The 17,703-nt window shown below is 45.5% G+C and overlaps 1 protein-coding gene across 1 annotated transcript in view; it reads right to left on the bottom strand.

Moving 5' to 3' along the window:
* SHANK3 (SH3 and multiple ankyrin repeat domains 3) overlaps positions 1-17,703 on the bottom strand; it is a 1,519,554-nt gene that overhangs the window by 798,302 nt on the left and 703,549 nt on the right. Inside the window, exon 13 of the mRNA XM_069229472.1 lies at positions 13,481-13,653. Within this exon, the coding sequence (XP_069085573.1) occupies positions 13,481-13,653 (173 nt within the window). The remainder of the gene's footprint in view (positions 1-13,480; positions 13,654-17,703) is intronic.

Below are 17,703 nucleotides of genomic sequence, written 5' to 3'. Positions count from 1 at the left end.
CACAGATATCGATACAATCAATTCTGTTCCAAAACTTTTAGCGGCTACAGGAAGCTTTTGATACTCTAATACCACTCAGAAAAACTAAACATGCCAAAAGAAAACCAACACCTTGGAGAAACACAGAACTTAAAAAGATAAAGCAACAAATCAGAAAGTTGCAGCGGACCTGGCTCTAAACAAACAACAGTCAAGACAAGCTGCAGCTACACAAACTTAACAGAACATACTAATCATCAATCAAAAAAGCTAAAAAAAAAGGTACAACTCAGACAGGATTCAAAACGCTAAATCTATAACCAAGGAATTTTATAAAATTCTCAATGAATTTTGAAAACCTACATGCATGGAAGGACGTCATTCCACTACTCAAGATTTCACAAACAAACTGGAAACTCATTACACAACCAAGGCAGACACATTGGACTCCTATTTAAAACAGAAGAAAACCATTAGCACCAACCCTTTCCTAAAATACCCTCTAAGAATAAACTAACCCAGCCTCTACAGTCCTTCCAACAAATAACCCAAGGTGAATTTGTGGATTTTGTCAAAGCAAACAGGCCTTCCGGTTGCCCTTCTGACCCTTGTCCACCACAAATCTTCAAGAACATTCTTTTATCTACTTCTGCTGCCACACCTGTAAGAAGAATCATCAACAACTCCTTAACTACAGGAATTTTTCCTGTAGACCTGAAAAAGACATACATACGACTGTTATTAAAGAAAACAAACCTAGACCCACAGGACCCCAACTACAGACCAATCACAAATGGACCTTTCTGGGCAAACAGATAGAAAGAGCAGCATTCGCCCAGATGTCACAATTCATTGAAGACAATTCTATACTTTCAGACTTCCAAACTGGATTGCGCCCAGGAAGAGGCACTGAATTGGCACTCATTGCAATCTGGGATGATCCTAAAAACACAGTCAACCGCAATGGATTTGCTGCACTACTTCTCTTGGACCTCTCGGCTGCCTTTGATACGGTAGACCATGACACCCTAATTCAAAGACTCCACGAAGCCAGCATACAAGGGACTGCTCTTGACTGGATTACTTCCTATCTTCAAAAAAGATCTATTATCATCTACTCGCCCCCCTTCTCGTCAAAACCCTACCTGACAAAAGCAGGGGTCCCCCAAGGATCAATCATCTCACCTTTGCTTTTCAACATCTACATGATATCATTACCAGAACTGATCAATGATTTTCATCTCACAACCTACAACTATGCAGATGACACACAAATACTACTTAAATTAGAATGCCCCAAAAACATTGAAAACTCAGAAATCTTCAGTTGCCTCTGAGCCGTTGATCAGTGGATGACCTGGAGCCATCTCAAACTAAATACCTCCAAACCAGAAATACTCATATGTGGTGACTGGAAAAGTTATGGCCCTTTGTGCATTTGGCCTGACAATCTCAGACCACCTCCTCAATTATCCAAGGAAGTTCAAAACCTTGGAATCACAATGGACTTCAAGTTAACTAGGAATGCCCAAGTGGACAAATTAGCATGAACAAGCTTCATCACCTTGAAGACTCTACAACGCATCTTCCCCCACCTCGGATTTCCACACAAGGTGCAAGCTACTATCTAGTTTGTACTATCCAAACTGGATTATGCCAATGGCCTCTACCATGGATCATCTCTATCTATTATGAAAAAACTACAACGTATTCAGAACTCCGCAGCCAGGCTACTATTACATGTAAAGCCACAAGCCCACATCTTCCCTGCCTTGAGAACACTACACTGGTTACCCGTTGCCAGAAGATGCACTTTCAAGCTGCTTTGTATCACCCACAAAGCTATACATGGACCGCTTTTTATCAGAAACAAAATAACCAAATACATCCAACAAAGAACCCTCCGCTCAAGGTTGGCACCCCGCCTTAAAACACCACCATAAACAGACTATAGGTGGTACATCCTTCTCCGTTCAACCAGCCAAACTATGGAATTCATTACCCCCAACTATAAGAGCCACAGATAACTTTCTTGTCTTCAGAAAACTACTCAAGAGTTGGCTCTTTCCTTCATAACCACCATATTCAAACAACTATGGACTGCATATGCCTATGTTGATAAATATTTTTTTCTGATTATGTGTATATTTCTAGTTATGTATAGTTCTTTCGGAAATATGTATCGCTACTATGTCATAACAATAAAATACACACACACTCTTTAAACCTGTTTAACTAAGTATATTTACCCATGGTTCTAAATATGTATTGTATGTACATATATGTGTGCATATGTGTGTGTATTCATGTATGTATGTGTGTGTGTGTGTGTGTATACAGGGAGTGCAGAATTATTAGGCAAATGAGTATTTTGACCACATCATCCTCTTTATGCATGTTGTCTTACTCCAAGCTGTATAGGCTCGAAAGCCTACTACCAATTAAGCATATTAGGTGATGTGCATCTCTGTAATGAGAAGGGGTGTGGTCTAAAGACATCAACACCTCTGGTTCCATAACCACATCACATATCTATAGGATAACACTGGGCAGTGACTTCAAGCTTCAGAATTTTACTTTTATTGGCGATTATAAATATTTAGTTGTAGAGTATGTGAGGGCAACCCTCAGACCACCTTTTACAGAGCTAAGCCTTTATTCTTCGACTACTGCTGCTCTCAGCCAGCCGAGGAAGCTAAGAAGCATTGTTCTCACCTATGGATTTAGCATCCAGCAGTGAAGATGCCAGGTAGTTATGCATTCAGTCTTTTGGTAATACTGGGTGCCAACTATTCACAGCCAGCAACTGCGAAACAGCTGTCAAACACATAATACCAGAATGTTATAAATTGCTCCATCATGCCATCCTTAAACGGTTTAGCTTTTTAAAATAGGACAGTAAACGTAACCACAGTCTAACACTGTGTGTAAGAGGTTCATTATGTATCATTTTCCAAGTGATTTTCATGGCTAAGGGTATCTGCAATTCAATGAAGTTTTAGTACAACTTTTCTTGCATGCTCATTGAGCGATGAGTCGGTATAAATGTATGAGATGAAAGTTGATCTACGTATCTACCAATGTCTTAAGAAAGTACCACGTTCTTCTACAAATGTTTCATCCTTTTAAAGCCCCAAAAGCAATCAATCAGTTTTCCTACAGGGGTCCCAGAGCTAACCCACAATGCTGAAACAGGATCCTCTCATCTACATATATTGCCAGTGTTGATAATTTACGGGACTTTTTAAACAAATGCACTCCTTTTGATTTGTTCCACTCCTCTTTCAATGGCAGCCTGCCCAGAGTACCTCTGACGATCAAATCCCGCACATGGCCCACATATAGGTGGCTCTCACTTAATTTTAAGAGTGTTTGCCATTTAAATGTCAGTTCACATTCTCCGTTACTGATCAATTACCGTCCAACACAAAGAATTCTTCTTCACTCGAGGACGCCAATTTCTGGAGACACATGGTGAACAAACCTGTGACTTGACAGCTTACTGGGTGATCCTAAACCAACTTGGAGTATACTCTTGGGCTCACAGTCCCTGTTGATTAGTAATCCCCTTTGAAGCCCTGATTCCTTTCCCTTCCACCTCCTGCTTTCAGGATCTCGTAAGGACAGTGTGCACATGCCGCACTTTTTTCATGTTTTAAGACTGGCGTTTATGCTATTTCAAAGTACTCTTATCGGAGAAAGGGGACTGAAACTCATCTCCTGGTGGTCCAGGCACACACTGTCCAATCTCTGAGGACAGACAAGTCCTGTAATAGCATCCATTACACATCTTTGGCCTGATGATCACTTCGAGGTGATTGCAAGGTGACAAGAACCACTTAGTTAAAACAGCAAACTAAACAAATACTCAAATCAACCACTTAATAAACAATGTTTGTGTCACCATGTGTTCTTCAGGTCATTGAGCGAGAAGAAACGTATGTGATTAAAAGGATTGGTGACAAGCTGAAACGCTTCATCCATGGGCTCACTAGAGTCTCCTTATCTGCAGCACCACTTCTCCATGTGTCCCCGAACTATCAATACAATATGTGGTCTTTGGAAGCATATATGTACCCGCGTTGCCATTAGAAGGTAGCGCTGAACCAAGAGGTAGACGGGGCAATCCTCTGAAAGGTACTTTTACATCAGGGATGAATCAAAGTGAGAGCTCGTTTTGCCTTTTTGACATCATTCTGTCTAGGCACCCCTTTACAAATTTAAATCTAGAATACAATCTATGTTTAAGCAATGTTATATGCAACAGCCATGGACACTTTCATAACTTAGGGGGTCATTCTGACCCCGGCGGGCGGTGGTAGCCGCCCGCCTGGAGGGAACTGCCATTTGGCCGCCCCGTGGTCAAAAGACCGCTGGGGCCATTCCAACTTTCCCGCTGGGCCGGCCGGCGCTACCTAAGGTAGCGCCCGCCGGCCCAGCGGGAAAGGGGCCTGCAACACTGAAGCAGGCTCCGAATGGAGCCGGCGGTGTTGCAGGTGTGTGACGGGTGCAGTTGCACCCATCGCGCTTTTCACTGTCTGCTAGGCAGACAGTGAAAAGCATGCTGGGGCCCTGTTAGGGGGCCCCTGCACTGCCCATGCCAATGCCCCAGGACACCCGTTCCCGCCATCCTGTTCCTGGCGGTAAAAACCGCCAGAAACAGGGTGGCGGGAAAGGGGTCAGAATCCCCATGGCGGCGCTGCTTGCAGCGCCGCCATGGCGGATTTGGGCAACCGGGGGAAATCCGGCGGGAAACTGCCGGACCCGGTTTTCTGACCGCTACTTTACCGCCGCGGTCAGAATGGCCCAGGAAGCACCGCCAGCCTGTTGGCAGTGCTTCCGTCACCCGCGGCCCTGGCGGTCTATGAGCGCCAGGGTCGGAATGAGGGCCTTAATATGCATTCTGGTAGAATCATAACAAAGCTGTGTTTAGTAATTCACTGGACAAGACATGTCAGCCTGATTTCAAAGGTGTTGGGAACCATCTCCTAGATTCTAAGATATTTTGAGCTTCATACTACCACATACCTGCCCGGCAAGAGCCTGGTGACTGCTCTCAGGTTAATGCTGTCAAGTGATGTTTCTAAAGATACTACAAATGTTGGAAATAAAAAGATACTTTCTATGATTAATGGAATACATGGTTAATGTTCCGTGTTCAAGGAGCAGACAAGAAATGCAGAGACTGGGGGAGCCTGCCAACCCTAACATACCCTCATATTCTGAAAATAACCCACCACTAAAATGGAAGTCCTGGGTTACTTTTCCAAACTGGGCATGTCTGCTTCCTTCTTAGAATAAAATTGCGAAATTAATGGTCATGTTAAGAAGGTGCTTGAAGGGATACTTTCGATTATATTAGCATCTGATTTTTGGTAACATAGATCTGCTCTTCTCCATGCTCTTACCTGTGGTGATTTAATCATTATTTGAGCTTTTAAATAATTTAATTGGTACAATGCACATTAAATAATTAATCAGATTTGCTAAAAGGGCAGACAACCTTTTTAAATAAGTGCTTCGTGTTCAGTAGTTGTAAATGTTCCCATTTGAAAAAGACCAGGTGGCTGAAACTTGTCAGCAGTTCATTTTATTTTTTTATTACATTGAGAATGAGATCTTTAGATCCTGGATAATAGCTTTTATGCTCTCACTCTTGTTTGATACGGGGCACAGAATCGCATTTGCTTCCTTATATAGGTTCCTGATTTATGAGCTTCTCTTGTGTGGCAGGGCCTGGTTGATGTTTAGATTTTAACAAATGCAGGCTACAGAACCTGTTATATAAAACAATACTAACTGCCTCTTGCATGGAATGTAATAAGAGAGATAAGCTCAGATGCACCTTTCGCCGCCAAGGGGAAATCAAAATATATTAGATAAATATATTCAGCCTTTGAATAAACATTTCATTCTCTAAAATCTGTCTCCCAGTACTTTACAAATAGGTTATTTGTATTCAACCTTGGCAGAAAAGAAATGTTCCCACTTTCATGAATGATGAGAATGCTTACTCTGTGGTCTCCTTTTAATCGGGTTATTGTGAATTATATTTGCGGATAGTATAATAAATATTTGCATACATGTGGCGCAGTTCTTTCAAATCGACAAAAAAAAACAACCAAGGGACAATCGAGCACCTTCTTACAGAAATGCAAATCCTCCTCCTCACGTATTGAAGAAAAGGGAACTTTATTTCTGTTTTACTAGATATTTCTGACTGCATCCCGGCTGTTGGAGAAAATTGTCCAAACGTGTTGTTTTTTTAAATATCTCCCTTGGGGGCTGGAATAAATATCCAGCTAAAGTCAAAACCATTTCCACCTGGGAGCTATTTGTGATTGTGGTAGAGGGGTCCCTTGGAGTTTGAAAGAAGCCTGACACTGGAACCGTATCCAGCTGATACATGTGTTGATAAATACTGTGCCTCAGAGAGCAGTGCTTTGAAGGTGTTTGATCCAGAAGTTGTTTCACGAGGATTTTCTTGGTGCTTCGAGGACGCTCGAGCCCACATGTGACCAAGAATCCCACGGTGTTGAGTAAAGTGGGAGAAGCCCTGGTTTAAAGGGACTCACCTCCGCACCTGCATGCTGAACAGATGCCAAGAGGACCAGAAGCTCCCTATGCCCAGGGAGCCAACAACCTGCCCAGAAAAACGTTCCCACTTTGATTGATTGACCATGGACGCTACCAGGAGTAGAGGTGATGCTGGTAGAGCAGATACAGGAGTAGATCCAGTGCTCGAAGGAGAAGACGACAATGAATGACAAACTGCAGATGATCTGCTCCGAAATAGTGATGGCCTGACAAACGTACTCCTCTTCAGTGAGGCAAGGATCCTTGTTTTTCCTAGGGGAGTCTCTAATCATGCTACCCTTGTTATCTCCGTCCAGCAGAAGGTAATTCCCATTTGACCTGTGAATGTGGCGAGAGACTATGGAAGCTTCTGTACTACCTCCACCATGCGATGCATCAGTCAATTGACCGCTAGTCTGGTAGTAAAACACATGTTTACTCAAGATCCACCTGAGCTCCCCCAAAGTGCTTATACAGTAAGCACCATAGATGTTCATTGGGTTGAATTTGGCTTTATGGAATACTATCTCTCAGCAACCACAATTTTTAGGACATTCCAAACTTTACTGTTGTACTGTACTGTTGACTGAACTTTACTGCTCATTTGCTCCCATAACATAGGCAAATTATTTTCCAAAGGAATACCTCTGGGTGGACAATGACCTTTATTGAATAAGATAAAGCTTGTGAGGCCAAACCCTTAACCATGTCCTCTCACTTGGTCTAGACAGATCAACCACAGCTACCACAGAGAGTTAAGAAAACTAGAGGAAGTCCAGGTTACCGTTTGCATGCAGCAGTAACCAGGGTCTTGGACCAGGAGACAAAATTACGGTAGAAAGTATTGATTCAGCTTTTAACTCACCACTTGCACAAGGACATGCAGAAAGTGCTTGGCAACACAAGCACCAACATGGTGAAAATAGTTTGTGAGTATGGCCCTGGCCGAGAAGCCTTCTGAGGGAAAAATGAGTCCAGCTCAGAGGTCATACATACTTCCTGTCCTTCAGCTCGGATGGGGACAAACTGCGAGAGGGTACACTGCTCCTATTGCCACGAGTATTTAGAGAGTTTAGGAAAGGTTTAAAAAAATATCTTTAAATGCCTAAGAGTTCATGGAGAATTGTTGTAAATATTAGGAAAGTGAAAATAAGGGAACTGACCTTAGCGCTCAAAGGGAACAGATTCCTCACTCAGTGCGTTACCTGCTCATGTGTGGATGGGTTTCTGGCCAATATAAGTCCGGAGAAAGTCGATATGGCAGGCACGCTTAAGCCTCATTGTGCTCGTTGGCACTTCCTCTGGATCAGAGGAACTCTTCAAATGTTCTCAAATGTAATGAAAAATAAGTAGGAAAGGCCATGATTTCAAAATGCAATAAAGATATATCATTACATTGTGCATTTACCATAGAACATGGTTGTATATTACCATGTAACAATAAATACATGTGTCTCGCAGCAAGTCACAATAGTATACTGTGAGTGTGTGCTGCACAGTATATTATATAGATTGAGTTGTACACTATCACAGGAGTATACTACTGAGTGAAGCAAACAAGTGTTCCTGTTCAATACAACACACATGTAGAAGCACTATACGTTGTAACACAGGGCAGCTCTCTCTTCTGATATCATTGGAGCCTGGAGATAGACATCTCTTGACAGATATCCAGAAACGGATCTCAGACAATTTCCATCAATGTAATGCTTCCAAGACAAACTGATTATATATGGGAACATGAGCAAGCCTTTTCTACCCTTCATCGGAGATCCAAGAATCTTTCATCTATCCCTCAAGCCATCTGACAAGTTTAAAAATCCTGGACGTATGTTTGGCACCTAAGGGACATGGAAACCTCTGCTTAGCGCAGTTATGTCCACCAGCTCGGAAGAAGAGGGATCACGTACCATGGGAACACAGAGACCTTGAGTGTCTGTCACTGATCGCATCTGATGTGAAATAACCTGTTTATCCTGCAAACGGCTTTACCGTCTTGTCACGCCTTACCTTACCTCCAGATTACAATGTTAGTGTCCTCATGTTATGATCAATCACTGAAATAATTTGCAGACAATATATTTATGAGGTCTCCTGAAGGATGAATCATATACTAATTCAAGCATATCAGTTACCAGAGATTTATACACTTATGTAGGCGCTTCATAAGAAAGAAAGTGAAGCAGCACAGTGCTGGTGAGGACTGAAGCTGTGACATCAAAAAGTACAAAAACACAGTGTCCGGCTATGTAAGCAGTGCTTAATTTGTGCTTGTTGTTTCCGGTGCTGAGCACCGGCACTTATTTGTGAGGGCCGGGGCTTACTCTTATGCCTCAAGCACTTGCTGCGAGAAAAAGACACATATGGGAAAGACAGAAGAAGGAAAAACTAAAAAGCGCCATAAAGGGAGAAATTACAAAGTTGCAGGATGAGCTGAAGGGGCAGGGGTGGCCGTAAATGGATTGAAGATGCCCGAGATGGCTTCAGGATAACGCTGCCTCAGTATTCAGTGCTGGCAGATTTAATTACAGCAGCCTCGTGTTTAAGAGAAGGGCTTTGAGCACCGGCACCTCTTTATTTACAAATTAAGCACTGTATGTAAGTACAATATTTTCAAACAGGCAAACAGTAAAATCAGTGGTTTTTGCCCACACACAATCTTATAGTCCAAGCATATAAGGATAGAGTGTTGATCCTTCAACATGAAGGAGTGAGAATTTGAAAAAACGGGTCTTCATCAGGACCAAAAAAATGGATGCACCATCCAGGTAGCCAGAAACTATCATCTGTAGAGGACAGAGAAACGTGCAGATTATGACTTCCAAGTAGTAATAGAAAAGGGACTGAAGTGATTCCCTAAATAATCAAATTATTTGCCAGACAACTATCAAGTTCAATAAATAACCACGATATCCATACACTTGTGTTTCTTCTCTGCTTTGATACAAGCTGATATGCTTGAATTAACATATGATTCATCCTTCGGGAGAACTTATAAACGTATTGCGAGCGTTTAATCACAATGTGAGGACACTTCCTAAAGCCTCCGCAAAAGTGTAATAAGCAGTGCTTTAAATGGGCCGGTACTGTCCGGTACTGAGTACCGGCACTTTTTTATTTTGAGAGGGAGAGTACCGGCACATTTCAAGAAAAACGTAATACTTTTAATAGGAGAGTACCGGCACTTCTCAGGAACAAGCAGGTACTCTGGCACAGAGTACCAGCACTTTAATTTTTTCATTTCAAGCACTGGTAATAAGGTTTGCTTGAGGAAATCTGACAGACCCACTGTTGTGTACAGAGTATTAGAGGTCCAGGTTCTGAGGAATACAGGGTGAACCCCATGGATCTTTAAGGTGTTTCTTGGGTGGCCATGGTTTCTTAGCTCAAGGCTGCCATGTTTGAGACTTTCTCTGCTCTCCTCGTCACTTGCCACCTTCAGGCAAAACCTGAAAACTTGCTTGTTTGGTTGAAAGGACTTACAAAGCGAGCACCAAAAGAAACAGTTAATTTATTTACGTATTTAGTGATGATTGGTTGTATAGTGTGGTGCAAATGAGCTTTGGGGAGTGGAGCAAGAGGAAAGAATTACTGTGAGTAGAGCCAAGTTATTAAGGCGTTTATAAACTGTAGTAGGTGTATCTGAGATCTAGTTTCCAATGGTATGACCTTCCATAATGTACCTCCATATAGTCTAATAATCCTGCCAACCGCTTTGTGAATCTAAAATGGGGAGTTTCAAAATCTGCCTTGTTACAAGATCACAGATTTCTAATGGGATTGTAGTTTTTGAATTTATGTAAAACAAAATTGAGAAGTGAGTCATGAAGCATTTATAAATCTGGCAACTTTCTGACTGGGGCCAGTGTCGTTGGTTCAACTAGACAGAGACAAGGTCGATTCTTTTTTTAACATTAGGTATGGCTCTGACAAGAGTGTTTGGGGATTTTTTTCTAAACGGTAGGATGACTTTTAGGGGGCCCCAAATATAGGGTAAATTCATGTAGTCCAATTAATTGTAACCTTTACTGTGTCAATAAAAGAGAGGTAAGTCATAATGTGTGGCAAAGTGCAGATTTAGAGAAAAAAAAGATTTGATGACAACAGTTCTCTCTGTGTCTAGGTTCAATTCTATGCCAATATGGACATCCAGGTTTCACACTAGCAACACTGACTTCTGACATTGTCCCAGGTTTATGGGCCATGTTTAAAGAATCCCAAAGATTAATTTGGTTAAATATGGGTAAAATGTCTGTTTTTGTTGAATTTAGTTTAAAACGTTTTAGACCATCTAGCCCATCAAAATGGTTGATCATCCTGAGATGGGGTGTCTGGGGTCATCTTTTAGACTGGTGACAATTTGCGTGTCATCTGCTTAAAAACAGACTTGTACATTAAATTGTTGAAGTGGAGAAGTCAGTGTTTGGAAAGGGGGGAGTGCTGAACTTTGGGGCACTCCCTGGTAGAGTAAAGCTGAGGAGGAACAAAACTTATCTAACTGGATTTGTTGGGATCTGTTGGGAACAGAGGATTCTAACCATGCGTAGGATTTAGCTTCAATCTGCAGAGATCTCAGATGATGTAAGATCATTTGATAGTCAACAGTGTTGAGCGCAGTGGATAATCTCTGGAGTATAACTACTCATGAACTACTGCTGTCTACTATCCATCTTAGCACGTCGATAGCAGATGTTATGCCACGTTCCATACTGCCTCAACAATTTTATTATGATCCACATTGTTTCTTGGCAGCTCTTTCCGTTAGTTTTCCACATACAGGTTCATACTTGTTTTTTTTTTTTTTTTTTAACTGGGCCTTATTAAAGCTTTTTTAGGTCAAGCAGAGCACAGGGGCTGCTTTTTCTGACATGTTGGTATGTATCTGGGCTTTTAACCAAGCCCACCGCATGCCCATCACTATCACTGGTTTATGGGCTTGCCTTTCAAAAATCATTTTTTTCATTGGTAAATGCTTTACGTTTATCCTTCTTTGGGCGGTTTTGTTACCGCCTTGGCCATCGACCCTTTTGCCGATAACTTTGAGACTGAAGTTGAATGAGGTACACCACAAGTTTGATTTGCGTGAGTAGCAGAGGTGGACCCTCGTGGATGGCGCGTCAGCGCTCTACATTTCTTCTTAGCCACATTCCTCTCTATTTTCTAAATGTCAATCCATCGCTATTTCTTTTCTCCCACACACTATCAAAAAATGTCTCCCTACAGTTTATCTGAGGTTTACGAATCCTTTATGGGCCAGGATATTTCCCACATCGTCCAGTGGCATGAATTCCTTTTTTAAGTTTGGGCTCTGGTAAGCTTGCCTATTGGACTCAGCTGTATTCCAGTTGTGCCTTTCCGCCACCTTCTGTGGAGCTTTGCCCTGGGCTGCCACCAGCACAGGCTGGGCCCAGCGTCACCCTCCGGCCCTCTCTCCCTCATGTGATTGGGCTGAGGGAGATGGGCATTCTGCAGTGGGTTGTGGGCCGCGTGGAGCTGTTCCAGGCTCTGAGGCCTCAACAGGAAGCTTGCACTCACAGCCAGGTTCTTCACAGGTCTAGCACATGGATGTGGACCGGGCTGCAAAGTTCATTGCTTTATTTTCCCTCTTTTATCCACCCGTTTTCTCCATCTCTCCCTGTAAAACTGACCCTCTCTTCTTCCTTCCACTTCCCTCACAGTCGTTGTACTTCTTCACCCTCAATCGCTCTTCCTCTTTAGGGACTGTTCTGTGTGTCCCTTTCAAACATCTGAGCCCCAGTGCAACACAGCTTTCTCCCCTCTCTCCGTGGTGCACTGGGCAATCATGTTCAGTCACTCAGTACCAGTACATCGCCCCTCCATATCCCTCGCCCTGAGTGTCCCTCCCTCCCCCTCAAGGCACGGTGGCCCCCGTCCATGCATACACCCCCTGTGCGCCACAGCACCCCTTCCTGACAACGAGGTACAGCAAACAGTCCCATCAGACGAGCACGGTACCAGGTGGCTGCACCCCACGTACAGTGTCACTTTCGTCGCCCCTGGGGTCACCCCAGTGTCCTTCTCATCCATTCACCAGAATGAGGATTCCTTCCCTGCTGACACCGCCCCCCCAACCCAGACTCAATTCTCTCTTCATCGACTTCGGGGAGCAGGGTCCCCTGAACCTCCCTCACAGCTTCGTGTAGGTGGAGTCCCTTTCACACTCCCTGTGGTGCAGGCCCTCTCCCCCCCCCCCCCCCCCCCCCACGAGGTAGAGCACCCCTGTATCTGGCTTCCAGCACAAAGTGCCGAGTTTTTCTCACTCTCCAGGAAGTGCCCTTCCATCCCACCTCCCGGCCCAGGCCTCCGGGTCCTGCCTCTCCTTTCGGGTACAGTTCTGCTGCGCTCCCAGACCAGTGGCCTACAAAGTGTGCCACGACCCACAAACGATGCGGTAAAATGGACCCAGTTTCCATATTTTACCTTATTTAATAATAAAGGGATATCCATAAGTGGCGTCCTTTCGGCACCTCCAAAGCCCATGCTGCACTACCGGTATCTACCTCCCTCTGAATGCAAAGCCCCCCCTGTCGCTAAGAGAGAGCCTGCTCCCTGCCCATCTTTCAGGTAGAGCACCCCACCTCCCCCCAAAACCAGATACGTTCCCACCCAAATACCGCTCCCCAGCGTCAGTCCCAACTTGCCCACTCAGTTATGATGCAGTGCCATTCTGCTACATCAGTTGAAGTAGTTTCACCCCAGTGCTGCCCCTCTCAGGTGAGTTCCACTTCGCCCCACACTGGTACCGTCTCTCCAGCCTCCCACTCCAACCCCCATCCAGGTGCATGGTGCAGTCACACTCTCTTCATTATACATAATTCCGATCTCTTCATAAACAGCTCCACCCTGCCCCTTACAGGTGGAGCCCCTCCTCCCCCGTACGGTCCCAGCTGTCCCAGTCACTCACCTTTAACTCTCTCGCCCCGGTTCAGCTGGATCTCGCCCTCTCCCTGCGGCGTGTAGGACTTGACCACGATGAAGGTGCGGCCGGGCACTGCGCTGTAGAGCTTCCGCTTCGGGCCGCGGTGCGCAGGGGTGGGGAAGGCTGGCGGGCTGGGCTCCGGGGCCACCGTGCTGGGGCTGTAAACGAAAACATAGGTTACAGTGGTGATCCCCGGCGGCTGGTAGCTGAAGCCGGTGGTCACGGACATCGTCCGCGGGGCGGCAGAGGGGGCGCCCCCGTGACCGCCGCCGGCACTCCCACCTCAAGCAGCCCTGGGCATCGGAGCCCCTGACAGCCGCCGCTCCCGCCTCAGGTGGTCGCCCTGGGCAAGGCGCAGGGGCTGCCCTGGGCAAGCAGGTGGGCAGCAGCTCACTGGGTGTGGAAGCCCGGACGAGGACATGCCCGGGACCCGAGGGCCCCCTGCCCCTGGGAGGGGGCGCTATGCCCACTGCGCGGCAGCCTCCTCGCCCCCTGCGCCCCTCCAGCCGGCAGCCGTGTGCGCAGCCCCCCGCGGCACATCCTACACCGCGGCGGCCGTGCGAGCAATGGAGAGGGGGCGGGCGGGCAGAGCGAGGGGGTGGCCGGGGGCCCCGCTAAACTGATCTCAGCCTAATGCTGACTTTCAGACAAGAGTCTTTGGGGAATACAAGTCCGGGGACTGCCATCGCCCTCTCCGCGTTGTGATCACCGCTCCGTGTGAGCCCCCCTCCCCTCAGCACCCAGACACCCCCTCTCCGCATCTGCGGCTGGAGCAGAGCGAAGGAGCTCAGACTGTCTCGGCATCCGGCTCTCAAGCTACAGTCACCCGCATCTGGAGGGACAGAAACGGCGGCACCATGGACAGCACCGCCGGCAATGCAACCAGCAATATAGAATCAGCACAGACAGCGAGCCCACCGCAGGCAGCACCAGTCACTGCCATCACCGATATCAACACTCCTCAGGACTCTCAGGCACAGCCACCCCGAAAACCACCACCAACAGATAACCAATACCACCTTCACTTCAACGACTACTATATCGATATCACAGATGCCAGCACCCCCAGGGACAGCACCACTGTCACGGCTACTACCAATATCAACACACAACAGTACTCTCACGGGCAACCACCACTAATATCACCACCAACAGAGCCACTGATACCACCCAGGCAAGAACTACTTTTACTGCAGCTACTACCATATCGACATCAGATACTGAAACCACTATGGGCAGCCACATTTTCACCACCTACATCGATACCACCGTGGATAGTGGCGGTACTGCCACCATCATAGACAGTGATACCACCTTGGACAGCACCACCATCCCTGCAACTTCTACTATACCACCACTAGAGACACCAATACCATGAAGGACAGTGCCACAGTAACCACTACGGCCACCACCATCAAATACACTGATACTGCCACAGACAGCACCACAGTGACTATTATTAATAGCACCAACACAGGTACGGATAGCACCACAGTCACCACAATCACAGAAACCGATACTACCACGGACAGCACCACAGCCACCAGTACTACCACCAACACCATAGACAGCAGCGCCACAGTAACTACTAATACTACCACTATCATAGGCACTTATGCGACCAGGGACAGTACCACCGTCACTGCAGTTATCACCTCCATAAAAACGGACACCACCACAGAGAGCACCACAGTCACCACTACTAACACTAAACAGAAGTAGCAGTACTGCCCTGAACAACACCGCTTTCACTGCAACTACTACTATATCACCATCCCATATGCCAATTCCATCCTATAAAGTATCACCGTCACTGCAACTACGGCTATCGCCACCATAGACACTGTGATACCACGAGGGACAGCATTGTCACCTCAGTTACCACCACTACAGCGCTTATACTACCATGGACGGCCCCATTGTCACTGCAGCTGATACTGTTGCCACCACAGACACTGCCATGTTAACCACAAGGACCACTACCATCATAGGCACTGATACCACTACGGACAGCTCCACTGTTACTGCTATTGCCACGATAGAGACCAATACACTCACTGACAGCCTCATTGTCACCGACCATTCTCCCACACTACTATCACCGCCACCACTGGCATATACACTGCCATGGACAGCGCAGACAACGCTGAGAGCATCACTTTGATTACAACATATACTATCACAGACAGACTCACCATCAGCACTACTACCATTTTTACCATGGTGAGCAACATTGTGACGAGTACAGCTACCACCACCTCATAAGCTATTACCATGGACAGAATTGTCACCATAGACAGCACCACCATCCACATAATGCACACACGCACCATTGTCATTACTATCAATACCATCACTAAGAATAGCATTATTGTCAAAAATTATACTATTACTGCCCCAGACTCTGAAACAACCATGGACAGCACTGTGTTCATTAGTCCTTCTATCCCACAAAATACTATGATACATACCACCAAAGGCAGCACCATCACCATACTACTACTATCTTTATCATGTATACCACCTCTGTCACCACTACATCCATCACCACAGTTACAGACATCAATATTATCAGCTTCACACTCACTACTAGGTCTACTTTAAGTACTAACAGCACTGGTGTCATGACACTGATGCCATAACAAAGGAAAGATCCTTGTCACCGCACCACAACTATCACAGACACTGATGGACAGCTATGCCACCACAGGGGGCACCACAATCCCCACACTGCTACTACTACCACAGCCACAGCCACAGCCCACTAATAATACCATTTATCACTAGATACAATTATTTACATCAACAGCATCAATCAACTCAGACAGTATTACCATCAACATTACTACCATCACACATCATCATATGAACTGCTACCACCACCACAGACACTGATGCTACAATGGACAGAACTGTCACAATGGACCACAGTACCATCACCGCTACAGGCATCAAGAACAGAGGTGCTGCCTCTTCACCAAGGGGAGCACCATCATCCCAATTAATACCAATGTCACCACAAACACTGGAATCACCCCAGACACTTAAACGATCATGGACAGAACTGGCCTCAAGGACAGCACTACGGTTATCACTACTACAAGAACCACCACAGACACTCCTACCACCATGAGCAGCAAAAATATCACCAAATACAGCACTGTCATTTTGGCTAGCCTCTCTACTGCCACCACTACTATTACCACCACAAGCAAAGACATTGATACTTAAGTGGGCAAAGCAGCAACAACAGATGTCATCACTGGAACCACAGATAATTGCTAACTCTAGGAGGACAGATTGTGCCACCACAATGCACAGCACTGTTACTATGGACATCAGCACCACCACTGTGACTAATGCCATCACTACTTCTTCTACCACTGTGAATATCATACTGTCACAGCAAATACTATTCTTGACAGTACCAAAGCCATGAATACTGTCATCCACCTTATCATCATCACCACCACCATTAGCACAGTGGAAATCACCATCACTAGAATGCACATTACCATTAGCACTGCAGTAGCACAGCATTAGCACCACGGTCACTAGTATTATTACTGCAACATATGACACTGCAACTACGAATAACAATGCAGCAAGCACACAAACACCACCATCATTCCCACAGGCAGCACCATCATCTATGACAGCAACATCACCACTATGGCTATGTTCCCTTCAGTAACTCTTAACACCACTATTAGTTACTCCACAAACACTTTCCCTAATGTCATCTTTACTAATGTGAACATGGGCAACAACACCATCAACTGAACCACTGCAATGTATAATCAATCAATAAATCAGGAATTTGTAAAGCACACTACTCACCAGTGAGGGTCTCAAGGAGCTGGGGAGGGGAGGGGGAAAAAGGTAGGAGGGGTGGTGCTGCTACTGCTCAGACAGCCAGATCTTGAGAAGTTTCCTGAAGGTAAGGAGGTCTTTGGTCTGGCGCAGGTGAGTGGGAAGAGTGTTCCATGTTTTGGCGACGACCTTACCATCATGAACGTGGCCACCACTCTCATCATGACCAGGACTAGAGACACCATAACTGCCTTCACTATACTTCCATCAAAACTGCTACCATCACATTTATTGTTACTACCACTTTTCCTACCGTCACTATACATCACTACTATCATCATCTTCATAGACTACTGGAGACACTGTTACTCCTGACACTGTTACTATCACTTTCC

Source organism: Pleurodeles waltl, chromosome 4_1, assembly GCF_031143425.1.
Source record: "Pleurodeles waltl isolate 20211129_DDA chromosome 4_1, aPleWal1.hap1.20221129, whole genome shotgun sequence".
In the NCBI taxonomy this organism is placed as follows: Eukaryota; Metazoa; Chordata; class Amphibia; order Caudata; family Salamandridae; genus Pleurodeles; species Pleurodeles waltl.
This window is presented reverse-complemented; position numbering and strand designations above follow the sequence as displayed.